This window comes from Gossypium hirsutum, chromosome D06 (genome assembly GCF_007990345.1).
Source record: "Gossypium hirsutum isolate 1008001.06 chromosome D06, Gossypium_hirsutum_v2.1, whole genome shotgun sequence".
NCBI classification, from domain to species: domain Eukaryota; kingdom Viridiplantae; phylum Streptophyta; class Magnoliopsida; order Malvales; family Malvaceae; genus Gossypium; species Gossypium hirsutum.
This window is the reverse complement of record NC_053442.1, coordinates 62,816,762-62,842,751: the sequence shown is the minus strand read 5'-3', so window position 1 is coordinate 62,842,751 and position 25,990 is coordinate 62,816,762. Positions and strand designations below refer to the sequence as shown.

The 25,990-nt window shown below is 35.6% G+C and overlaps 3 protein-coding genes across 4 annotated transcripts; all 3 read left to right on the top strand.

The window, feature by feature from the left end:
* Window positions 1-64: 64 nt before the first annotated feature.
* LOC107962352 (RAP domain-containing protein, chloroplastic) lies at window positions 65-3,317 on the top strand. The gene is made up of 3 exons (XM_016898698.2): window positions 65-2,182; window positions 2,562-2,644; window positions 3,118-3,317. The coding sequence occupies exons 1-3, from the start codon at window positions 406-408 to the stop codon at window positions 3,187-3,189; spliced, it is 1,932 nt and encodes a 643-aa protein (XP_016754187.1). The 5' UTR covers window positions 65-405; the 3' UTR covers window positions 3,190-3,317.
* A 1,089-nt stretch (window positions 3,318-4,406) lies between these two features.
* On the top strand, window positions 4,407-11,836 carry LOC107962351 (protein LONG AFTER FAR-RED 3). Of its 2 annotated transcripts, XM_016898696.2 has the most exons (15): window positions 4,407-4,556; window positions 4,678-4,844; window positions 5,160-5,261; window positions 6,460-6,532; window positions 7,031-7,137; window positions 7,228-7,351; window positions 7,661-7,855; window positions 8,323-8,408; window positions 8,682-8,789; window positions 9,679-9,774; window positions 9,870-9,968; window positions 10,061-10,135; window positions 10,427-10,558; window positions 10,832-10,947; window positions 11,407-11,836. In XM_016898696.2, exons 1-15 carry the CDS (start codon window positions 4,478-4,480, stop codon window positions 11,579-11,581), a joined length of 1,734 nt encoding a protein of 577 aa, XP_016754185.2. In that variant the 5' UTR covers window positions 4,407-4,477; the 3' UTR covers window positions 11,582-11,836. The 2 variants fall into 2 exon arrangements, with proteins under 2 accessions (XP_016754185.2, XP_016754186.2); XM_016898697.2 differs by lacking the exon at window positions 5,160-5,261 and having other exon boundaries at window positions 4,418-4,556.
* A 3,195-nt stretch (window positions 11,837-15,031) lies between these two features.
* On the top strand, window positions 15,032-25,786 carry LOC107962349 (uncharacterized). The gene is made up of 8 exons (XM_016898693.2): window positions 15,032-15,654; window positions 16,515-16,799; window positions 17,103-17,162; window positions 17,265-17,474; window positions 18,552-18,670; window positions 18,757-18,854; window positions 24,965-25,089; window positions 25,175-25,786. The coding sequence occupies exons 1-8, from the start codon at window positions 15,310-15,312 to the stop codon at window positions 25,337-25,339; spliced, it is 1,407 nt and encodes a 468-aa protein (XP_016754182.1). The 5' UTR covers window positions 15,032-15,309; the 3' UTR covers window positions 25,340-25,786.
* Window positions 25,787-25,990: the final 204 nt, after the last annotated feature.

Here is a 25,990-nt window from a genome sequence, read left to right as displayed (position 1 = left end):
GTAGTTTACCCGAAAAATTGAATGACCAAATGTGAATATTTGAGTAGTTTACCCCAAAACAAACGTCATCTACATGACTAACAAAAAATGTTTTAGGTTGGCCCAATTTTGCAGTTCATTCATATAATAAATATCTTATCCAGAAAATTAACATTAAAACGAAAATGAACAGGAATCATAAAGCAACTTACATAGTTACATTACATGTCTTGCAATTTTCCGCTAAAGCAGTGAGCTTTCCGTAATGGGTATGGTTCATTTTTCTCAGTTCCTCTTGAATTCTGGGTTTTTGAGTGTTCATTTCTCTTCATGAACTCTGATATTTGATGATATTTAGTTGTTTTAAAAATTCTTGTTTGGTATTTTCGTTCATTAATCCGCGATAGAATCGAGAGAAAAGGGGCCATGGAATTTTTGTTAAATCCGTTCCCTACCCAAACTTACTTAAAACCCTTAATTTTCAAGCCAAAGCAAGTTCATAGTCTTTCATTAGTGAAATTAAGAGGTGGGCTTGAGTTTCCTAGAAGAAACTTAGCAAGTTTGGGTAAAAATTCTAGTATTAGTACTGGGAATAGTGTTAATGATGATGAAATGGAAGATTGGGAATTGGAGTTTGTTGGAGAGATTGATCCATTTAGTTATCAAGCACCCAAGAAGCGGAAAAAACAAGAGAAATCTAGGGTTCTTAATGATGAAGAAGGGATGGATTGGTGTTTAAAGGCTAGAAAAATGGCACTCAAATCTATTGAATCTAGGGGATTGGCGCATAAAGTTGAGGATTTGATTAAAAGGAAGAAAAAGAAGAAGAAAAGATTAGCAAAAAAAGATGAGATTAGTAAAGAAGTAGAGGAGATTGAAGAGGGTTTCGATTTTGAGGAAGATAATGGCAATGAGGATTTCGATAACCAGATCAATGATAATGTGAGTCGACTTCGAGATACGGTGAGTTCAATGGGGGATGGGATGTTTTTAGAGAAGAAGGAGAAGGCAATGGAAGAGTTAGTTCAGAAATTAGCTCAATTTTCAGGGCCGTCTGATCGTAGAAAAGAAGTTAACTTGAACAAAGATATAATTCAATCACAAACTGCAGAAGAAATATTGGAGATTACATCTGAGATGATAATGGCTGTTGGGAAAGGTTTAAGCCCTTCACCACTTTCACCTTTGAATATTGCTACTGCACTTCATAGAATTGCTAAGAACATGGAGAAAGTATCGATGCCGAGCACTCGCAGGTTGGCATTCACTCGACAAAGAGAAATGTCAATGCTTATTGGTATTGCAATGACTGCTCTTCCGGAATGCTCGGCACAAGGTGTGTCGAACATTGCTTGGGCACTGTCCAAGATTGGAGGGGACATGTTGTTTTTGTCCGAAATGGATCGAGTTGCAGAGGTGGCATTGGCTAAGGTTGCAGAGTTCAATTCTCAGAATGTTGCTAACATTGCCGGTGCATTCGCTACAATGCGGCATTCTGCCCTGGATCTGTTCGAAGGGTTGGCAAAGAGGGCAGCGGACATAATTCACTCGTTCCATGAGCAAGAGCTTGCACAGATGTTATGGGCGTTTGCATCTCTATATGAGCCTGCAGACACCTTGCTTCAAGCTATCGACACTGTTTTCAACAATGCCAACCAAATTAAATGCTGCTTAAGCCATGAAACTGTAAAAGATGATGAAGAAACTGGTGTGGAGAACAGTAGAGATATCGAATTTGGAGGAATTCCAGATCCTCCTGTGCTCACCTTAAGCAGGTACCAGCTTGGGAATATAGCTTGGTCCTATGCAGTTTTCGGACAGCTTGATCGAACGTTCTTTTCTCATGTATGGAAAACATTGAGCAGTTTTGAGGAGCAACGGATTTCAGAACAATATAGAGGGGATGTTATGTTTGCATCACAGGTTCATCTGGTGAACCAATGCTTAAAGCTCGATTATTCACATCTTCAGCTATCCATTGATGGTGAACTCGAGTCAAAAATCGTTCGTGCTTGGAAAACAAAGAGGTTCAATCAAAAGACAACTTCATCTTTCCAAAAGGAAGTTGGTCGTCTTCTTGTGAGCACTGGCCTTGATTGGGTTAGGGAGCACCCTACGGACTGCTACACCATTGATGCTGTTCTTGTTGATCAAAAGGTTGCTTTGGAGATTGATGGACCAACACATTTCTCAAGAAATACTGGTAAGTATTTTCAGCAATTCGTATATTCCATGTCGTGTTAGTATATTTTATTGTGTCACATCATGTTTAAGGTGTTGGTCATCTTTTATCATGCATATGAGATTAGTTGAGCTTAATCGAGCAAACTTGATTAGTTCAATCTCAATCTTGAACAGAACTCGTGCTTTAAGAGTAAAAACAATCTAGCTTGAGGTTCTTCTGGCTTGTGCTTGGTTTGGCTCGATTACACCCTTGGATTAAATTACTTAGTTTTATGATGTCTAAATTACATTTTTGACTATAATACAAGACTGTTTATATACCTTAACCTGATTTTGATGAAGCTTAAGTAAGTATAATAACTTGATGCATCCAATGATATTCTTTTGAATCTCTGCAGGAACACCATTAGGGCATACCATTTTAAAACGGCGTCATATTGCCGCTTCTGGTTGGAGATTTGTATCATTGTCTTATCAAGAGGTGGGTCCTTGTCTTTTATTTCATATGCATTCAAGACTTGAAACACTGCTTAGAGTACTCATGTCATGATTGTAGACGTTTTCTCAATGGATTCTAACTTTTAAGCAGGTTTTTGGTATTCATAAGCTATGTTATCTGGACTTTTTTATTTTTCCTAAAGTACTTGTATCTGGCATCTATGTCCAGTACATATTTGGACATGATTATGAGTACGAGTGTTAAACACGGATATGTTTGTCATTTTCAAGATTTTTACGTATTTGGAAGGTCTTTGGAGGATCATATTCCTATATATGTGTCTGGATATGCTTTGGACACGAGTGTCAAATATGGATACTTCAAGAAAAATCCAAGAATAGGAGTACTATATCACCAAGTTCAGATAGCATAGCTTGTAAATTGTAATTAATGTTGGGAATTTCTTTTGATGCCAAAGGTAATGACTTTTTGTTTTTTTCTCTTCTTATTTGTAGTGGGAGGAACTTGAAGGGGAAGTAGAGCAGCTTGAGTACCTGAGGAAAATTCTGAAAGATCACCTTGGCTGAATTGATTTGAGGCAGCCTCAATAGTGTTTATTTACTTATTTTCAGTGAGATTAGTCAAAATGTATGTATGTTTAATTAAATATCAATCCACTTTTTTTTTTATATGAAAATATCAATCCACTTGCTTATGGAAGAAGGGGGAATTTTTATTAGATACATTGATGGGTCTACATATCTGGTTAGATTGAGTTCGGGTTACAAATCAATTTTCCTTTTTAAGTTTTTATCTAAAAACTTGGTCCGATGACCGAATTCACCTCTGTTTGACCTTGACTTTTTTTTCCTTTTTCAGACTTGAGAATTATATTAGATTCCGATTAAATTAATACTTAAATTGAATTAAATCAGATAAAATTTTCAAAGTGCTGTTTTCTTTTATCAAAAGATCCAAACTTAAGTGACTAAGATCTTATTCTAGGAGACCAAGTTTCTTACCTCTTCATCAAACATGCATTGATATCTCGGTTGATGATTTTTTTTTCTATATTTTCGTTTGCTTTAACTATATTAACTTTTTGACCTTGAAATCTATAAATATTTCATAATATTCTTATTAAAACAAAATATAATTATAATGATATTTATTCTCAAAATAAATTACATTGATATATCTATAATATTACAAAGATTAATATATTTTTCTGATAATTAATACTATTATAATGAATTGATGATTTTTTTAAAATTAGCATAATAACAACTTTAACCCTCAATATTTATACATTGTGTCAATTTAGTATTGACTATTAAAAAGCTAACACTCAACATTTCCAAATAGAGTAATTTGGTCTTTTTTTTTTAATTTTTTTTGCGATTCTTTTACCTAAAAATTAAAAAAAAAACAAATTTATTAGCTAAATTTAATAGAAAATATATAAAAATGGAAACGCTAAAAAATTCAAAATAATAATTTTCATTTTTCTCTTTCTTTTAAAATTAACTTTTAATGTAAAAAAAGCACGACTAAAAGATATATCAAATTACACAATGTGTAAATGGTGAGGATTAAATTTTATTAAAATCAAGATAATTAAATCGTTGAGTAACTATTTTGTAACTTTCCATAATTAGGTAACAAGATGATTTTAATTTAATTTTATAATTTTTCATAGTTGGATGAAACAAAAATTTGACTAATACTTAAGTGACTAACGGTGAAATTTACCCTTAAATTTTAAGAACTAAAAACAGTGATTGAGCCCGATTTATACATAGTTGTTCACCGCTACAAAGTCTATTGAAGTGCCAACCGCTGAAAATAGTAGAAAAAAGAAGGAAGATAAAAAACATGAATCTTTCCATTGTCAACTTAGCTTCTATTGCCGTTTTCCTTTCCGTTTTCCTTTTTCCATCGTTCAACTCCACTTGTAAGTAAAGCCTAATCCTTTTATTGCCTCAAATTCTTCTCATTTTCCACTTCCTTTTACAATTCATGAACTTGGGAACTCCTTAAAATTCTACTGCTTAACTTCACTTTTTTTTTCCCAGATTGGTTGAAATGGAGAGCTTCACTGATTCCATCAACTAAGTTTGGTGCTGATTTGATAGTTAAAAATGGGGTCATTTTTACTAGTGACCCTTCTTTTCCTTTCGCTAATTCCATGGCCATTCGTGACGGCAGAATTCTTCGCATTGGTAACTATTCATCTCTTCAGGTTGTTCCTCTTTCTTTTCTTTTTCCATTTTAAACCCATTTTTGTATCCAAATTTTGAATTTTGGATGTTGGTTTTTTCTTTCACTACTGGTTGTTCTGTTTTCTTTTCTGAAAATGTGAACTGGGTTATTCTTTGCTATTATAGCAACTTGAGTTCCATTAATGGAGTTTTATTTTGTTTTCTTTCATGTATTAAGCTTGCTTAGCTGCTTTTCTTGTTGAATACTAGTAGCATTTTCAACTTGAGGGGTTTTTTCTGTTTCGGATAATACTATCCATTTGAAATAATGGAAAGAAATGCAAACGTGAGTGCAGGATTTGTCAGGATATGGCACTAAAGAGCTGAATCTAGAAGGAAAGGTTGTAGTGCCTGGATTTATTGATTCTCACGTCCACTTGATTTCTGCAGGACTTCAGGTTTTAGAATTCCATCTACTGATTTTTTTTTCAGCAATTGAAATATGTTTTCACTTTCACTGAGCTGATATTATGAACAGTATAGGTTACTATTTTGTTAAATCCGGGTTGCAAATAAAGCACGGATGCTTCTGTCGGCAGAGTGTCCACGTTTTGGACATGTGTTCAACACGGCAGAATAAGCGCAGACATGCATGGACATGTCAATAATAAAATAAAATAAAAGTTGGGACACTGTGGAAACAAGGTGTCTCGATACAGAAAAGTCTCAACAATAAGCATGATTTAACTAAGGATCATGTGGGAAAGTCTAGGATTGAGGCAATGTTCCTCATCTTTTGTAGTTTTGTTTCATAGGATAAATTTAGAGAACTTTTTTCAGTTTGTTGTTGAATAAGGATGCAATAGAAGCCTTGTGAGTTGTGACTTGGAGGATTGTATTGTGGGCTAGCGTTTTTGGGAGGCAAAATGTGGGATTCTCAAGTGATTGTAACACTTTAATTTGGAGTTCAAATTTAGGTTCTTGAGAAGCCTTTTCTATTGATTTTCCTGTCCCGTCTCAGTCAATGTTTGTTGGTATTTCTGGAGCTTTTTGATAGTATTTCATATCTTTACATCTGAATATTCTGTTAGTGTGCTCTTCTATAAGAAATCTCGTTTGGAAAAGCTCACTGTCAGAGTGTTTCTTAATGAGTTTTTTATGTGTCAGAAGATTGTGGGTGAATATCTTATTCCCATAGCCAGCATGAAAGTGTGTGCATCACTTGTTTGTAGTCCACTGCTGCTACATAGAACTAATGTGGAGTTCGGCAGCATTGGATCATTATCAGTTACTTATTTTGAGAACCCTTGAGTTTTATCATAGGTGTTGACATCAGTTAGCAGTCATGCTGGTGTTAAAACAATGACAGAGTAAGTTCATTATTCTTTCATGGCATGTGCCTTTAGGTTTATGAACTCCTTTCTTTATCGAACATTAACCATAGATAAAGAACAGGGGTCCATTTGATATCCCTTTCATTGTCAAACATATCAATTCTCTGGACAGATTCCCCAAAACATGCCTCCAGATTTTTAAAAGCTCGTTTTTGCTTTTAACATTATCTTTGCTTCTACTAGTGAGTGTATCTGCTTTCGTTTCCTGTAGTTGTAATTGGTATATACCTATGCAAAGTTGAGATTTTCTTGTGTACGACAGATGGCACGTGTGCAGCTCGAAGGTGTAAATCGGAAAGATGAAGTTGTGAGAAGAGTGAAAGAAGCCGTACTAAGTATCTTCTTTCTCTTTAATTATGTTTTTTGATGTTTCATCCTTCCTAAATTTTTTCTGGATAACAGTAAAATATCAGTTTATTTTGTTATTCAATCTACATCAATGCTGAAAGTATGTGCTTAACATAATTTCTGAAAAGTTTTTATGTTTATACTTTACTCAGTTTATAAGTATGGAGGATTAGCTGCTGTACCCTATTAGTTCTTTGCTTATCTATGACCATGATCATTCACGGTTTCTGTTCATTTTGGTATAACTGGTATCTCTTAATTTTATGATTTTTTAAATAATTTTCCTTTTTTGAATGTTTTATGATTTTCTTAATTATTATTAGTTTCTTTTTTTTACATTGTGGTTGAACTAGATGTCCAACCGGTTCGCCCTCCAATTCAGTTTTTCTTTGTGTATAATTAGATTAACCTGTTTTTGCTTCTTACATGCTTTTCTAAATCTCATTGAACTTTTTCACTTGCCTTGTTCTTATGAACAATTATAGATGCCAAAAGGGGTTCGTGGATTCTGGGTGGTGGATGGAACAATGATCTTTGGGGAGGGGAATTGCCAATGGCATCTTGGATAGATGAGGTCACACCAGATAATCCCGTAAGAAGCTGAAGTTTGATTGAGAATAGCTATTTATATCAACATAAGGGAACTCTATATCAAGCATGGTAATGATATCTTATTTTGCAGGTTTGGCTAACAAGGATGGGTGGTCATATGGGCTTGGCTAACTCAGTGGCACTAAAGTTGGCTGGAGTCACTAATTTAACTAAAGATCCAAACGGTGGAAAAATTATTCAAACTGCTGATGGAGGTATGCATATTCTTATTTAGTTGCTTCCAGTTTTAGGGTTGATATTGCCTAGTGGAACACTTACAACCATTTCTCTCTTGATAGCTAAATAAAATTTAAATATTGTCTAAACCTATGTCACTCCATCTCATGTTTCTTTAAATACCTGTATCTGGCATATATCAGGTATGCAGATAGGACCCTCCAAAATACATCTCCAACACTTCCTGTATCCAATACTCTTACCCGAGTCTTAGTAACATAGGATATAACTATGCTCATGGTTTACAAATGTGTTGCTTATATTAGATTGTCTTCATGACCATGCAGAACCTACTGGTCTGCTGATTGATGCTGCAATGGAACTTATTCTTTCCTGGATTCCGGAGGCCTCCGTGGATGAAAGGAGGGAAGCCATGCTTAGAGCTAGTAGTTTTGCCTTGACAAGGGGTGTCACAACTGTTGTTGATGTCGGCAGATATTTTCCTGGGTCATCAGTTGAGCATTCCTGGCAGGACTTTTCAGGTTTTACTCAAAATAGTTTTCGTGGTCAATGTAAATAACAAATAAATGAATCTATTAATTGTGTTCTGTGTTGCTTCAACTCTTCATAACTGTATCCGACACTCTAATCTGAGTCTGAGTAACATAGAGTGTATTTCCTGTTCGACATATTATTCAAAGTAATTTAGCTCATTATGTGCATTATCTCATGCCTTTTGATTAAGATAAAGACCGGTTTTCAAATTGTTTGTGGAAAGAATAAAAATCAGTTGAAATGATGTTTAAGAAAATTCAAATGCTATTGAAATGCTGGATATGATATAATGAAATCGATAGACAAAGTATTCTTTGTAATAATTTTTTCTCTATCTCTTCCTCGATTTGGAATTGATGTTTTGTTTGTTTGAATTGAAAAATTGCTCTAAGAAACCTTTGAAAATGTATCACTTTTTTACCAAACCATAAAAGTCTTCTAATCATTTGTACAGATGTGTATCAATGGGCTGATTCTTCAGGGAAGATGAAAATCAGAGTGTGCTTATTTTTCCCAATGGAGACTTGGTCAAGGTTACATGTACGACCTCTTATCTATTTCTCTCTTCAACATGTAACACAGATATTTTACTTTCATTTCTAATTGCATCAAAAGACTTCTAGGTTACGTATACATATAAATATACATGTACATATTCATATATAAAAAAATATTTTTGTGTGCCGCCCCCTTTTCTTTATGTCTGCCATTGCATGTTTTCTAAGAGATTAGTGTTCTTGATATCCTGTTTTGCTATACTCAGAATTTTTTTCTTGATTTTGGTTTATTTATAAGGTTTCTTTGTCATATCAGGGTGTAATTCATAGGGCAGGTCGTGCTTTGAGTAATTGGATTTACCTTGGAGGTGTTAAAGCTTTTGCCGATGGCTCTCTCGGTTCAAATAGTGCTCTCTTCCATGAGGTAAGAACCAACCATACAGCTTGTGCTCTCTGACCATCCGTAAATTATAGATATATGGTCCGGAAGTCTTCTATTTATCTAGTAGGAAATGTATTTCAAGTCCTTTTTTAATTAGTTTTTGGGCTTATCATCTTCAGCTATGTTACTCTCATTTTTTCTTGAGGTACTTGCATTTGACACCTATTTCCAACATATATCAGGGCATGCGTATGGGGATATCACCCTCCAAAGACCTATCCAAAACATGGAAAAACTTAAAAATGATTTCAACATACCCATGACGGTCATATACCCATATCCTAATTCAATCTTGAGTATGAGTAACATAGAATTTATCAATCCCTTTGTGCTTATTTCTTGGCAAGATCTCTCCGCTTTGCTCAAGCTTCCTTCACATTAAGTTAGTGTCAAGGGAAATGACTTTCCAATATCTAGAGGGACTAAAGAACAATTTTTCCCTTTTTTGGGGGGGGGGTCAATGTTAATATAGAGAATGAAACAATGCCTAGAAATAAGACATTTCCAAAGTTACTTCTGATAATAAACTCGATAATCAAAATGTGAAAGTTTTTAAGAGAGTATTTAATAAAACTGTTCTGTCTTTTTATTAACTAAACTGAATTTAAATAGAGAAAAGAGTCATAACCTAATTGGGAAAATAATTCTCTTATTCTAATAAACTACTAAAAGATAAAATAAAATATTCCTAGAATATCTCAAATGATTTATTCTAAGATTTATCTACCTAAATAAGATTTATCTACCTAAATAACTTTAAAATATATCCCAAAATATATGGGTTTCACATATTTCAACAGAATGTACCATTTGGTAAAACCCATTACCAGCATGATAATATCTAATGCTTTATGTTTCTCTTATATTGTAGCCATATTTTGATGACCCTCACAACTATGGCTTACAAGTTCTGGAATTCGAAAGTCTTTTCAACATGACAATTGCTTCAGACATGTCCGGGCTTCAGGTCACCCATGGTTAATACTTTATAGCACTCCCACTTTCTCAAGTGAAACTCTTGCATCTGTTATAGAAGCTTACTTCACTTTTAATTTATTTCAGGTTGCTATCCATGCTATAGGTGATAAAGCAAACGACTTGATCCTTGATATGTATGAATCCGTTGCCTTAAAAAATGGAAAGAGAGATCGGAGATTTAGGGTAATGGTCGGAATCTTGAGAATTGTTCTCCCTACATGCGTGTTCATAAGTTCAGCATGAATGGGTTTTCTTGTTTCTAATTATGATTTCAGATTGAGCATGCTCAGCATTTGGCCCCTGGCACAGCGGATCGATTTGGCCAACAAGGGATTGTTGCTTCAGTACAGGTTTCAATATTTTTTTCAGTGCTTCATTTAGATGTTGATTACTTATACCAAGATGCTGCAAATGAAATGTAAACGCATCTTTGCTCGGTTTTTTAACTCCAGGGATGGGTTCATGTTTGAACCATGAATTCGGGATTCCGTCTTCTCTTTTGCATCTGTTCTATCATTTGCTAAAAAACTTGGTATTGTTGATACATCCATGTGAGGGTGATCTTAGATACTTAGATACTCTTATGGAATTATACTGGAAATTATTTCGGTTTGGTGATACTAGAATGTTGTTGCCAACAGCCTGATCACTTGCTCGATGATGCTGATGCGGCGATCAGAAAGCTTGGGGTGGATAGGGCTCAAAAGGGGTCATATCTTTTCCGGTCACTTCTATCAAGCAATGCATTGTTGGCTCTCGGTTCTGACTGGCCCGTAAGCATTTTCTTCCTATTAATACTTGTTTCTAGTTTCTAACTATGTTATCCAGACTCCTTATTCTTCCTAAAGTATGTGTTTGACATCTATGTCCTAAATATATTAGGACATAAATAATGGGGGTTTTTGATTCTTTAAATATATGGAAAAACCCAGAAAAAAATTGAGCAGATGCATGTCCAACTTGTGCCTAAATTGAAACTCATCCCAAGTCTGGATAAGATAGGTTTCTACCTGTCTTGAAGCCTCATTCCTTATTTGTTGCTCCAGGTTACAAGTACTTATCCTTTGCATGCTATAAGAACAGCAATGAATAGAATTCCTCCTGGTTGGGACACTGCTTGGATACCATCCGAGCGCCTTTCGCTAAACGATGCATTAATCGCGTAAGCAACACTACAACTACATTTTCTCCGAGTCTTCAATGTATACTTGTTTATTCTTCATATATATGACTGCTTGCCGTGCACTGCTTGTATCGTAGTTTCTAAACGTAAGCGGATTCTTATCATCATGGAAATGGACACATTCCTTATTCAAATCCTTGTGCTTGATTAGCATTCCTACTATTCTCTTCGGATTTTGCATCTGCTTTTCATCAAAGTATTCTTACTCTATCATGATTAGCTTGTGTCTGCTCTGACTTGAAATGTTTATACCCGGACTTCGACTGGTGTTGGATTTACATATATGATTGGCATGCGTATGCTCAAATTATTTTTTTAAATTATATACTATATTCAAGGATTATACCTCCATATCCATGTCTGGTATGTACCAGACACCGACGTTGGTGTTGGACATAGGTACTTTTAACTGATGCTTTCCTGTTTTGATCATGACAGGCACACGATTTCAGCTGCTCGGGCATGCTTTCTGGAGAACGAAATAGGATCATTATCGACTGGAAAATTGGCTGATTTCGTCATACTATCATCTGATTCATGGGATGAGTTTGCCACAGGAGGATCTACATCAGTTAATGCAACATATGTTGGTGGTATCCAAGCCTATCCCTGAAAGCTTTTGATTTTAAAACTGTCTTAACTGTTTCCAGACAGTTCACTAGTTTTGGGTTCTGGTTGCACTGATTGTAACTGTTCATCACTTGAGTCGGGCCTAGTTTCCGAAAATTACCAGGCAGTTTGTATCGAGTAGCTCATGTTATTCCGACTTTTTGTGCTCGACATTCATGTCCAATAAATAACTGAACAACTGAACATGATTACGAAGATATAATTTTTTAAGAATGCTTTGTAAACTTAGAAAATTAAATACATTTTTGTTGGATATATAACCGTACTTGACATTGATACAGAATCCAAGTAAACATAGATGAAATCCATGTTATGCAGATAATGTGTTTGTAACTTTCTATGATATTTAATTTAGAAACTTTGGATCGAACTATATAATTGTAATAGCCGATATTGGTCATATGGCTTAATACGCATCGTTTCGATCCTCAATTGATATAAAGTAATCTTCGTTATGTTTTAGTGGTTTTGGTGTTACGGCTTATTTTGATCAATACTAGTTTGTATGGGTATATATCGGTTTAAAATAAAAATAAAAATATAATTGTTAAATTAAGTTATGGAATCTAATTAATAATTTTAAAATTTATATTTGCCTAATTATATTTAAATTGATATAATTGGGATATATTTGCATGTTTATATATTTAAAATGATTTTTTTCAAAATTTTAGAATTAGAATTAAATTTGCAAATTTTGTAAAATGTTGGGTGTTAAATTTATTGAACTTTTTAGATTTAGAGCTAAATGATGAATTATTTAAATATTGAGGACTACATTTGTTGAATTTTTAGATTTAGGATCAAATTTATAAAATGTGTAAACATTAGAGGGTTAAATTTGTTATTAGGCCAATAAAAAATGCTCACATTAGCTTTCTGTTAAGTATTTAAATGTGAGTGACTAAAATTTTAAATTTTGAAAATGTTAGATGATGAAATTAAAAGTTTTTGAAGTTGAATAACCAAAATATAATTTATCCAGATGTTGGGTGATCACCTAAATAGTTTACGCTTATTATCAATATTATTATGGTGACATTTTTGTCTTTTCATATTTTTATATCATATTTAAATAAAAAGTTAAAATTTATTAATCCAAAGATCAATCACATGTTCGATAATACTACAATACAAAGTTACTGTCACTCCACCTATATTCATTATTGAGTAAAATTTAACATACAATGTTTTTTTCATTTGAGAGTGATAAAATCTAATACTTAATTAAGAAATTAAAAATAATATTATATATATTTGAATATGAAAAATATTTAAAAATATCAATAAATTTAAAAATAGTACATCGAAACACCATGAACTAATACATAGTATTGAGAAATTTACATATTATGCACTTAAATAGGTTGAAATAAACAATCATTAAATTAAAGAAATCAATCGAATTGAGGTTTTTTTTGTCACCCAAGCGTTAAATCTTTAAGAGCGGTTAATTGTATACGCCACGTCATGTTTGCACCTTCGTTTTGGTTATGCTTTACATATTTTTAAGTACTGATTAATGATTAAAGTGAAAAAAAAAGGTAGAAACTAAAATAATATATAAAAATTGTCAAATTGCACTTGTTTATCCCAATGTTGAAAATTCTAGATTTAAATTTTGAAATATAACTTTTTAAATATTAAGATACGCGTTAAACTTTCATTAATAGTAGCAAACTGATTGACATTATTAATGGATAAACTTTTTCAATAATTTTATTTAATTTATTTAGATATTTTGAAATTATTTTAAAAGAATTATTAATGAAAATGATTGCTTTTAATAGTTGTCTATGGAATCCAATTTTTTTTAATTATATTGTCTTGCAATTAATTTAATTAATTAATTTTATTTTTCATTCCTAACAAAAATCATAATTTTTCATATTTTTTTACCCAAATGAAAAAAAATTTAATTAATTTTAATATTATGTTAATAAATTGGTTGACATTATCTATGGATAAATAAAAATTTCAATAATTTATTCAATTTATTTTGATGTTTTGAAAATTAAAAATTTAATACTAAGAAAAAAAGAAATTTATAATTTCGGTAATGAGATAAACAAGTACAATCTGACAATTTCTGTGTATTATTTTAGTTTCTATCACTTTTTTCACTTAAATCCGTAATTTTTTTACCCCAATCAATACTTAAAAGAAAATTTTGGGGTGACCAAAATGAAAGCGTAACCAAAATGAAAGTGTAAATATGACGTGGCATGTATAATTAACCTTTGTTAGAAATATAGCGCTTGGGCAGCAGCTAAAATGAAAATGTCCTAAATTGGGTGACCAAATTGTAAGAATTTCATTTTGGATGACCAAAATGAAAATGTCTTAAAAAGTGGGTGACGAACTAAAATAATTTACCCTAAAAAGAAACAATGATTTTATTTTATTTTTCGAGCCGCAATCATTAAATATTATTTGAAGCTGATATATTTGGAACTAATAGATCATAACAGCAGGTATGCTATGCCAAAACAAGGCCTTCTCCTCTTGGCCACTTAAACAGACACTGCCTTTTAGCTGTTAATATCATTAATTCAGACTACTTCTTCAAACTCATCTGAGTTTAGTATACCTGGTCTAAACTTAGTTTCTGATGTGCAGGATCCATTATATGGCAAGCACAGTGCATACTTCTAAACTCACGGGAGATTTTCTTTTACTAATATACCATAATCAAGAAGGAAGAGAACAGAGAGTTTTAGCAAGCCATTTTATAAAATCACACTAATATTTTTATTTTCAGAACTCGATATCTTAACAAGGCCTTCTCCTCTTGGCCACTTAAACAGACACTGCCTTTTAGCTGTTAATATTATTAATTCAGACTACTTCTTCAAACTCATCTGAGTTTAGTATACCTGGTCTAAGCTTAGTTTCTGATGTGCAGGATCCATTATATGGCAAGCACAGTGCATACTTCTAAACTCACGAGAGATTTTCTTTTACTAATATACCATAATCAAGAAGGAAGAGAACAGAGAGTTTTAGCAAGCTATTTTATAAAATCACACTAATATTTTTATTTTCAGAACTCGATATCTTACATCTGAGAGTTTTCCTTCCTTATATAGAGAAGGAATTACAGATAATGAGGAATTTGATTCATGACTCGTGCACAATAATGCATAAAAGGACAATGACTCATCAAACTTTATCAAAAGTAAGTTCAATGATTTATAAAAGGATGATGACTCATCTCGAAACTATGACTCACTCATACTTTAATAAAGTAAAGTTTATAAAGGACGATGATTCATCTAATAAACCATAACTCACTCATACTTTAATAAAGTAAAGTACAATAATATATAAGAAAACAAAGGACTTTTCTTTAGTATCTTTCAATCAGTATTATAGTCCGTACTGATGTCAGAGGTAAGATTTAACTCTTCTATCTTTCTCTTCTTCTCCTCTTTTGTAACATTTTAATTCTAGTTGTTCAATTCTTTCTTCCAAGTCATCAGGTGGTTTGTCTTCATAGACATCTTTCCACGCTGGTGTGTCCTGTGTTGCTTGGTTGCAATACTGTGGATAGTCTTGTGACCTTTCTTTTGGATAGACTTGTGACCTTTCTTTTGGATACAGTATGTTGGATTGATATTGTCTTAAACCTCTTTTAACCGTTTTTTTTCTTAATAAAAGAAAAAAAAAAACGAGCAGACAAAAATATCTGTTAGATTCCGTTTTTCAACCATGGATGCTAGAGAGATATTTTGCAGATTCTATAATATTTGTACTCTCTATGTATCACTCACTCACTCTCTTTGTTTTGTCGCCATTAACAAAGCAGCAACAATGAGTCCATCTTCTTCGTTAACCGCCGCTTCTTCATCATCGTCTCTTTGGATTCTGAAACCTTCTCCTGCTTTTAAATCCTCCAGATTCCAGTCAATTCCTCCTTCCCTTCCTCCGTCATCTCCGCCGTCTTTCCGTCTCCTCCGCCGTGCTGCATCCCTTCCGCACGCTTCTGCTACTGATTTTGACTTCGCCTTACATGATGCTCTCGAATCCTCTGGAATCGACACCTCTCACGCTAGAGTACTGCTATTTTATCTCTTCTTTACCGTAGTTTTTGTGATTGATCTTTTTCTTTTTGGAATTTTTTATATGCATTTCTGTTTCTGCCTTTAATCTCTTTGTAAAAAATGTACGATTATAGAAGTTATGCTTGGATTCCGAAATTCAGTTTGGAAAATGTTAGATTGAATTTGATTTAATGATGTTCGAGTAACTTCAATTGATTTTATGATGGAACTTACTTTTTTAAATTTATTTAAGTGTTCTAATCAATGTTGATCGAATTTTAATTCTTTGAACTTGATTTGGAAAATTTAGATGTGATTGTTTTGCCTCCTTATTGGGTTTGAAGAATCTTCAGTCATGGAAATTTGATCTTTTATTATTATTTTTAGTTTAAAGGATCATCCATCAAGAATTGATATTGTTATGGTGAATTTTGTGCTTGGTGGCATGAATCAATTTGTGTTTGTTACCAAATTTTAAGCCTTTCAGTTTCTTGTTTTTAGGGAAATTAAATGAACTTTCCATCCTGATGTGCCGTGAAATAATAAGAGAAAAAATCGCTTGGCAAATAAAACAAATTTCTGAAAGCGTGTCTTGATTTTATAATCTCTGTATTTAAGGACATGCCAACAATTAGGACCCCGAACTTTCAATTTGAAATCTTTTTTTTTTTTTTTAATCTTGTGGAGGATAGAGGTTGAGATTTATGTTCCAGTTTTTCATTCAAGTCCAATAGAGTTTCACATATCCAAAATTAGGAAACACCATAGTTAAGTTCAATGGCAATTTTAATGATATATCAAGTTTGATCTAGTTAGTTACTTGTTTAAGTTTAAATCTAAAATTTTAATTTTTTTTAATTGATTTTTGAGCAGGAGGCGAGGAAGGGTTTTATTTCGCAAATTAATGAATTATCCAATGTCGAGAGAGAAACAAGTATTAGCATAAATAGACGAGTTGATCTTGGAAGAACAGCTCTTTACATAGCAGCAGAGGATGATTCTCTCATTTCGCACTCCTCTGTTCCTTTACCAGTGGATGCTTTTCTTGAAAGATTGGATGATCTTTCCTTGGGCTATTGCTCTCACTATAACTCATTGTCTAGGTCGTCACGGGAGAATTTTCTGGAGAGCATAGAGAAATATCTATATGTCAAAAAGGTAATTACGATAAAACTTTTAATTGCTTATAGCATAATGCCTTGCTGCTGTTAATGTTATTTATGTCGTTTTCAAATCTTTTGACTATAACAAAGTTATTCTTATTTCTACTAACTAATATTAACTCTATTGAATTCAAGGAATTGTATGTGGTAATGAACAGTGTAGCCTCTATGCTTCTTTAGTTTTACTTTTATATTCGAAAAAAAGATTTATGTTCTTTTAGTTGCTTAGTTTCTTAACTATTAATGCGATAGTCTACTCTACTTTTTCTAATTGGTCAATCCTTTAACTTCTTCAAAGGGATTCCGAAGATCTAGTGCCAAGAACCTTGCAGAGCCACGAGCCCTTTATCTTCACTCAGTATGAAATATAGCCTTCTATATTATTATTTTATATTCTCTTCTGAAGGGCATATCATTTTGTAGGGATATTTTTTGTTAATTAATCTTAAGCTTTGAGCAGGTTTTGACACATCGTTCAGGTTCTGCTTTAATGCTTTCGCTCATACATAGTGAGATCCTGAAAATGTTTCGCTTGTGGGGCCTTTTGGATTTTGATGTAGAGATTTTTTTCCCACATGATCATTATGGTCTTCCGAGAGCCTATGATAAGCAAAAGAGCAAAGAATCTGATCAGCCACACATAATGACCGTACAAATGCTATTGGAGAAGGTGACATTTATACTCTTGGCCGTTTGGCTCCTTAAATTTCTATGTACTAAGTTTTGACCGCATCTCTGTTTTTCCCACTTTTTTTTTTTTTTTTGGCTTTTGATAATTGAGTATCAAGTCTGGGCAAGTTCAAAATGAGTTGAAAAAATGGATGATAACTTGGATATAAGCTTTCTACTTTGTCTGCATGGGCTTTTTACAGTACAAAGAAAAGAAGAAACTAATATGTAAAATGATAGCTAATTATTTTATTAAAATTATATCCTTTCTCTTACTATTTTTGTTCTCTTATGTTTCATGAGAAGTCAATGTTGCTGTTTTAGATTTCAACTTCATTTATGTGATGTCATAACTGGTGTTGTAGTTTGCTATGTTGCTCCAAGTTTTCATTTTCTTTGAAGTGTTGTGTCCTGCACCCATATCCAACACATTCAGACATGGATACAAGCATATGGTTCCCCAAATATATTTAAAAATTTAGAAAATAATTGAACATACCTATGTGGGACTTAGACTTGTATTTGACACTCACAGGTAGCCTGGTTTAGATGTGGATATAAGCTTTGTCTGCATGGGCTTTTCACAGTACAAAGAAAAGAAGAAACTGATATGTAATTGCTAATTATTTGATTAATTATGTACTTTCTCTTTCACTATTCTTTTTCTCCTATGTTCCATGAGAAGTCAATGGTGCCGTTTTAGATTCAACTTCGTTTATGTGATGTCATAACTGGTGTTGTAGTTTGCTATGTTGCTCAGACTTTTCAGTTTCTTTGAAGTGTGTTGGGCCCAACACCCATATCCAACACATTGAAAAATGGATACGAGGATACGGTTCCCCAAATATATTTTAAAAATTAGAAAAAAGAATATTGAACATACCTATGTAGGACTTAGACTTGTATTTGACACTCACAGGTAGCTTGGTTTAAACTTTGTTTATATTCTTTACAAGAAGTTCTAATATGGCATTGGTCTTTTGAGTTTTGGGCAATTGTGGGAGATTTAGCTTCAATTTAGTCACCTTTGGCCTTCTTTTCTATTTTCGGTTTTTCTCAAATACTTTCATGATTACAGGTTTTAAGAAACTTGAAGGCTGCTTTCTGGCCATTTCAACATGATCATGTTGATAGTTTATTCTTAAGGGCTGCCCATGCTGCCAATTGTGTAGATGACCCTAATGGCAGTCAAGAGAGGTATGTAATCTGTATTGCAATTTAATGTTGTTTTAGTATCTACTTTTGAAGTTTTAGGTTATAATTTCGTATTTGGTTTCTTGTAGTGCCTATCATTTTGCATCTGCAAAGGCTGCTCAACATAGGCTAGAACGGGGTGTTTGGACCAGTGTACGTTTTGGGGATATGAGGCGTGCTTTGTCTGGTACGAATGTAGAAGATGTTGCATGATTATATTTCCATTTCCCTAGTAATATGATAAGATCAAATTGCAGAAAGTAGGGAGAAAACAGAAAGCAAGAGCAGAGAGGGAGAGAAGAAAGCAAACTTTTCATTCAATAACTGAATTCGATGATCCATTCTTCCCCTCTCCTCTGCTGTTAAATGCACGAGAGAGAGAGGTCACAGCTGGTTTGAATTTTAATTAGAAGCCATTATGGCCAGCTGTAGACTTGAAACTCACCGTTTCATTAAACGGTGACATTCTACCCTCAGCCAATATGCCCCGTTTCAGCCTTAAACCCAGAACACACTGTTTCATTAAATTAGGTCCCTAAACAATGCATTTTACTAACTACAATAACAGAAACAAAACAAAGAAAGAAACATAACCGAAATAACAGAAATTTGAATCCAATTACAGCAACAAAATTATCCCTTAACAAGTACTCCCCTGTTTGAAGAGATCCTTGTCCTCAAGGATCAAAAGCTGGATACCACTGTTGCAACTCATGTAAGACCTCCCATGTAGCATCTTTAGGAAAGGTATTAACCCATTCAACTAACACCTCAGTGACAACCTGGTTATCTCTCTTCACCATGCGACAATTGAGGATGCGAATGGGCTCCTTAGGTATCATGCCATCATGCCCTTCAAGAGGTAAGGTGGATTGGACCGGTTGTTTGCCAACATGGTGCTTGAGCTGGGATACATGGAAAGTAGGATGTATCCTAGACTCAGTTGACAGCTGGAGAGTATAGGCCACGGTTCCTACCTTAGCCTTAACCAGGAAAGGGCCAAAAAATTTGGGGGAGAGCTTCTGGTTGATTAGCTTCCTCAGTGAGTGTTGCCTATAGGGCTGCAGTTTCAGATAGACCCAATCGCCCACCTGGAAACTACGGTCACTCCTCTGATCAGCAAAGTGTTTCATCCAGTCTTGAGCCCTTTTAAGATGGTATCACAGGAGGTGCTTGGCTGCTTCTCATTGTTGTAAGCTGCGATCCACACAATCCACAATGGAAGAGCCTGCCAAGTAAGGCAAATGTTGCGGTGGAGCTTGGCCATACAAAGCCTCATAAGGGGTCATCTGGATAGCAGAATGAAAGGTGGATTTGTACCACCATTCTGCCAAAGAGAGTCAGCAAAACCAGTCCCCTGGCCTTTATCTTGTCATGCAGCGTAGGTAACCCTCCAAACACCTATTAAGCACCTCAGTCTGGCCATTACTCTCTGGGTGGTAAGCTATGGATAGGTGCAACCGGGTTCCCAGTTTCCTGAAAAGTTCCTGCCAAAAAGAACTAATAAAAACTTTATCCCTATCAGAGACTATAGAATCTGGGAGGCCATGAAGCTTATAGATGTTATCAATATAAGCTTGAGCCACAATCATAGCAGAAAAAGGGTGGGACAGGTCCACAACCACCAGAATTGTGCCATTGCCCTTGGAAGAAGGGAGGTCTTCAATGACGTTCATGCTAACTTCAGACCAAGCCTTGGTAGGAATGGTTAAGGGTTGGAGAAGGCCTAGATGAGCTGAAGTTTCATACTTGCACCTTCGACACACTGCACACTCTTTCACCCATTGTTTAACAGCAGAATTCGGTCCCTTCCAATAAACCAAACTGGCCAGCCTGTGGCAAGTAGCATGGATGCCCGAGTGCCCTCTTGCAACACTCTCATGGAAGTGTGAGAATAATTCCTGTTAGAGTTCTCGATCATTTCCCACCACTAACTTCCCTTTTCTTCTCAAGAATCGACCATCCCATGTGTACTTAGGATGAGAGGAGGGTTGGTGTTGGAGCTCGAGACATAACTTGCTGAGCTTGGGATCATTCTGCCAAGAAAGCTGCACTGAGTGAACAGCCTAGAGATAACTGAGCTACCTACCATCTGAAGTAATTGGCCCTCTAAACTGCTAGGCTGTCTTGAAAGGGCATCAACCACCACATTAGTGTTGGCTACCCATTTCTGCTGGAAAGGTGTGATGGCGTGCTGGTCAGAAAGGAACCTCAGGCTTTGACGATCTGTCCTGATGCGAAATCGGCGGCCCACCAAGTAGGGATGCCACTTCTTGACAGCCAAAAGGGCTGCCGACGTCTCCTTCTCATAGATAAACAATGATTGATGCCTCATTCCAAGGGCCTTACAGAAAAAGGTAATAGGGTGCTCTTGTTGATGAAGGACAGGTCCCACTCCCAAACTGCTGGCATCAGCATCAATGCAGAAGTCAAGGTGAAAACCAGGCAAGGCAAGGACTGGGCAGTGCTTAGAGCACATTTCAGTGCCAGAAAGGCTTTGTCAGCCTGCAGCGACCAGCCCCACTCACCCTTCTTAAGGAGATCAGTCAAGGGCTTTGCCTAGGGTGCCATAGTCTTTAATGAACCTCTTATAGTAACCTAAAAGCCCCAAAAACCCTCTGAGCTCCTTAACTGGTTGAGGAGTATGCCAAGACATGACACTCTCCACCTTAGAATGATCCATGGCCACCTTCCCATGGGAAATGACATGTTCCAAATATTCAATTCCAGTAGAGCCAAATGGACACTTACTCCTCTTGGCAAACAGTTGCTGGTTTCTCAAGATATCAAAAACTCTTCTAAGGTGTAGCAAATGATCTTGCCAAGACTTTGATACACCAAAATATCATCAAAGAAAACCAAAACAAATTTCCTCAGCAAGGGCTTGAAGATTGAATTCACCGGGGCCTGAAAATTGGAGGGTGCATTGGTTAGGCCAAAGGGCATGACCAAAAACTGATAGTACCCCTCATGTGTCCTGAAAGCGGTCTTATGGATGTTAGGCTCCCACATTTTGATTTGGTGGTAGCCTGACCTAAGGTTCAACTTGGAAAAAAACACTGCTTGACCCAATTCATCCAAAAGCTCTTCAATGATAGGGATAGGAAACCTATCCTTGATGGTCAATTGATTCAGTTGTCTATAGTCCACACGCAGCCTCCAACTACCATCATTTTTCTTAACCATCACAATGGGGGAAGCAAAAGAGCTATTATTGTTCGGATAATCCCTACCTGCAACATTTCTTGAATCAATTTCCTCATCTCATTTTTATGCACAGTAGGGTACCTATAGGGCCTAATATTGACCACTGAAGTTTCATCCTTTAAGGGTATTTTGTGGTCTTGTAAATGAGAGGATGGTAGGCCTGTAGGTTCCTGGAAAATATCCCCATACTCCAATAATAATTGCAGCTCATCAGAGGTGGAAGTAGCTGTCATTAACAATGCTGACTGTCGTGATGCCTGCACTGGTGTAGTCAGCACCATTGCATAAGGTCCCAAAGTTTGGCCAACCACAGAAAAATATTTGGTGGACTGAGTTTCCTCCAGGAGTTGGATAGTGCCAGGCTGTATCCCTTTCAACACACATTGCTGCCCTTCATAAACAAACTGCATGGTCAAAGAGCTAAATTCCCAAGCAATGGTCCCTAAAGAAAGTAACCTTTGAACAACTAGTACCAAATCACAGCCCTTCAAAGGAAGCACAAAGAACTCAGTATGGAAACTAGTGGTTTGAGTCCTCCAATTCACCCCTCTACAGATTCCACAAGCAGACAAGATCCCTCCATTAGCAACTGTAACTTTCAGCCTACTCATTTAACTGGCAAAGACAACTGTCTCACTAACTTACCACTAATAAAGTTGTGAGTGCTACTTGAATCAACCATGATGATAACCTTGGCATTTCCAAAGCATGCTACCACTCTCATAGTGTTGAGCCCTTGGGATCCTTGGATGGCATGCAAGGATAGTACTGGCCCTTGAGCAGTCTCCTCAGCTAGGGTGGGATCCTCAAGTTGATCAAGGCACTCCAGGAACTCTTCCCCTTCTCCCTCTATGCAGGGATCCAACAAGAGTTGATAGATTTGAGGCTTCACACATTTATGGCCAATATTATATTTGGCTCCACACCAAAAGCACAGGTCATTTCTCTTCCAGGCCTCAATTTCAACTAAAGACAAGGATCTAGTTGGCCCCTTAGTCTGGCCCTCAAAGCTTGCAGTACCATTGGTCTGAGTGATAGGAATTGTTGCGACAGAAGCCTTGGAAGCACTAGAACTCAAGGCAGATAAGGGAGGTGCTCAAGAAGATACTCACCATCCAGACAAGAGCCCATGCTTGGAAGTGTTGTTGAGGATGTTTTCCACGTACCTAGCTATCCAAATATCGTCCACTAGAGACTTGGGTTTAAAAAGTTGTAGGTACTGCCCAATTTTAGCCTTCATATTGTGGATGAATATGCTTAAAGCATAAGTCTCTGGTAGGTGCAGTTGATTCAAAAGGCTGACTAATGTGTCATGATATTGATCCACTGAACCCACTTGCCTCAAAGACACTAGATCTGTAATTGGATCCTGAAGGACACTTGACCCAAAACGTTTTCGTAGTCTTTGGGCATAAGAATCCCAGGTTAACATGTGAAAACCTCCATGGCGTTTAGTGTAAAAGTGATGCCAGTCAAGGGTCTTACCCTCCAAAGGCAACATAACTGTTCTGACTTGAGTGTTGGCAGCAATTCCCTCAGCCTCAAAGTACTGCTCCAACTTGGCCCACCAAGCACGAAAAGCATTTCCATTAAATTGAAGCACTCCAAACTTTTAAGCTTTTGAAACGGTCTTCATACTGTCTGAATGGTGGGAAGGGCTCAAACTGCCTATATACACCCTAGGAGAAGTTGGCAAAGACTCCTTAGGGGGAAAGCCTGTTGGAGGTCCACCCAAGATCCCCTTGCCCTTGTTTGATGACTGACCAGCCACAGAAGAACCAGCCAAATGACCCAGGTATTGCTCGAATAGCCCTTGAAATTCTGATTTGAGCTCCCCTCAAAAATCCTCCTTTAGTTCCTTGAAACGCCCCTCCATACAAGTGTCCCATTGAGAAAACTCAGTCTGAAGCTTGGTCATCTCCTGCTGAAGATAGGTAACTTCCTTCTGCAATCGGGTCGAGATCCCCTCATCTGCCGTAGACAATCGCTAAGCTCTGATACATTTGATAAGATCAAATTCCGGAAAGTAGGGAGAAAACAGAAAACAGAAAGCAAGAGTAGAAAGGGAGAGAAGAAAGCAAACTTTTAATCCAATAACTGAATTCGATGATCCATTCTTCCCCTCTCCTCTGCTGTTAAACACGAGAGAGAGAGGCCACAACTGATTTGAAATTCAGTTAGAAATCGTTATGGCCAGTTGTAGGCTTGAACCGCACCGTTTCTTTTAACGGTGACATTTTACCCTCATCAATACGCCCCATTTCAACCTTAAACCCAAAACACATCGTTTCATTAAATTAGGTCCCTAAACAATGCGTTTTACTAACTACAAAAGCATAAACATAACCGAAATAACAGAAATTTGAATCCAATTACAGCAACAAAATTATCCCCTAACATAATAGACATGAACACGTGATAGTCTAGAGGTGGCAAAAGCTAACCCAAATTTTTTACCCTTAACTTGACCCAACCTAACTGAAATCTAACTTAATAACTGAATGATCTGACCTGATTTTTCCCTCCACATATCATTCTCACTTCTTTTTCTTATCAAACACTCTCAATTTCTTTTTTCCATTTTTTTCATCCTCACTTTTCCGCTCAACCAAACGCACCTTTTCTCTACATTCTCTACATTGCAGTGGAAGAAGATTTTTGCACCATTTCTAGTCTAAGCATTTAGTCTTCTTCTCATTTTACTTGTCAGTCATGTTGCTCCGGAACTTATATTTTCTTGAAGTACTCATGTCCAACCCATATAAGGATACGGATATGAGTCTCTGGGGATATGAACTTCCTAGGATCCATCAACTACATTGAAAAACCTAGAAAAAAATTGAAAATACCCATTTCCAACATATTTCCATATCCGAAACACACTTTAGTTCGAATAATATAGTTTGTCAGCTCAAGGTTCTGCTTAGCTGTTAACTTTCTTTGTCCTTCCCTATGCTTTTGGATTAGTTTGCTCCAACCTGCTTTAAGCAAAATTTCTTTGTTTTCCCCCTCAAATGTCTTTTCCTCCTAAACTTGTTTGCCTGTATACGTTTGAAATGCAATATTGCGGTTAATGTACTCTCATTGCAGCATGTGAACGTCTCATTCTTCTAAAAACCGATCCAAAAGAAATTAGAGATTACAGCATTCTCCTCTACCATTGTGGATTATACGAGCAGTCTCTGAAATACCTCAGGTTGTACCAAGATGCAAAGGTAAAATTCAGTGTGATGTCAATATATGACTTTTAATTTCGATTTTTACGGACTGAGATAATGAAGTTCAATAAACTTATTGCAGAGTCCTTCCTCCTCACAAAGTAGGTCAACAAATTCAGTTAGCATTCTAGAAGAGGAAGCTGTTCAGAAATTGTTTGTGCGTCTGAATCTCATTGCAATGGAGGAAGACTGGTGCCAACCGATTTATGGCCGTAATTTTCTTGGCAACAACTCCGAGCCATGGTAATGCCATACAACGAATCTTTTCCTTACCAATCTTGCCTGAGTTGATTGAGAGACATTAAGTTCACATATCCACAAAGAGTTTTGGATCTCTAAACCGATCCTATCGCATGCCTCAGATCAGGTAACTAAATAGAGAGATAAGTTATGATCGTTATTTTACGATTTCGACTCGGTCATCAATCCGCCACCGTAACAGATGCGATGAGACTGAAAATGTGTCTGTGATCGCAATTGGTCCGATGTTAGAAATTCAACATAAGCGTTTAGCTCTTGAATTTTCGGACATGAGTGGAAGAACACATCAAATAGTATAAGCTAGTAGATATTTGCACTTGATTTAGGGTTTATCTCTGTACAGCACCGAAAGTTTTGTTCTCATAACTCTTTCTAAATCACACTATCATTTGATCCTATTTATATTTTATAATAAAATGTTGATTTCTGGCAATTCATTATTTCTTAGTGTCATACTTGTGTAACATATTATATATTTATATAAGTTTTAATACTGTAATAAATTCATATTCGTGCATCTTTGTTGTGTTTGTATTATTCTTTTGTATTGTGTTGTGCTTTCTATTTATTTTTTTATGTTTTACAGATTTTCAAAATTGAAATAATTAAATCTATAATTATAGTAATTTGTTTTCTC

Excerpts from the sequence above, each read along its gene's own strand:
- LOC107962352 (XM_016898698.2), top strand. The coding sequence starts at position 406 with ATGGAATTTTTGTTAAATCCGTTCCCTACCCAAACTTACTTAAAACCC. Across the intron at positions 2,183-2,561 it reads ACATTTCTCAAGAAATACTG|GAACACCATTAGGGCATACC; the intron begins GTAAGTATTTTC and ends GAATCTCTGCAG. Across the intron at positions 2,645-3,117 it reads TATCATTGTCTTATCAAGAG|TGGGAGGAACTTGAAGGGGA; the intron begins GTGGGTCCTTGT and ends TCTTATTTGTAG.
- LOC107962351 (XM_016898696.2), top strand. The coding sequence starts at position 4,478 with ATGAATCTTTCCATTGTCAACTTAGCTTCTATTGCCGTTTTCCTTTCC. Across the intron at positions 8,409-8,681 it reads AGACTTGGTCAAGGTTACAT|GGTGTAATTCATAGGGCAGG; the intron begins GTACGACCTCTT and ends TTGTCATATCAG. Across the intron at positions 9,969-10,060 it reads AGAGAGATCGGAGATTTAGG|ATTGAGCATGCTCAGCATTT; the intron begins GTAATGGTCGGA and ends TTATGATTTCAG.
- LOC107962349 (XM_016898693.2), top strand. The coding sequence starts at position 15,310 with ATGGATGCTAGAGAGATATTTTGCAGATTCTATAATATTTGTACTCTC. Across the intron at positions 15,655-16,514 it reads TCGACACCTCTCACGCTAGA|GAGGCGAGGAAGGGTTTTAT; the intron begins GTACTGCTATTT and ends ATTTTTGAGCAG. Across the intron at positions 16,800-17,102 it reads AATATCTATATGTCAAAAAG|GGATTCCGAAGATCTAGTGC; the intron begins GTAATTACGATA and ends ACTTCTTCAAAG.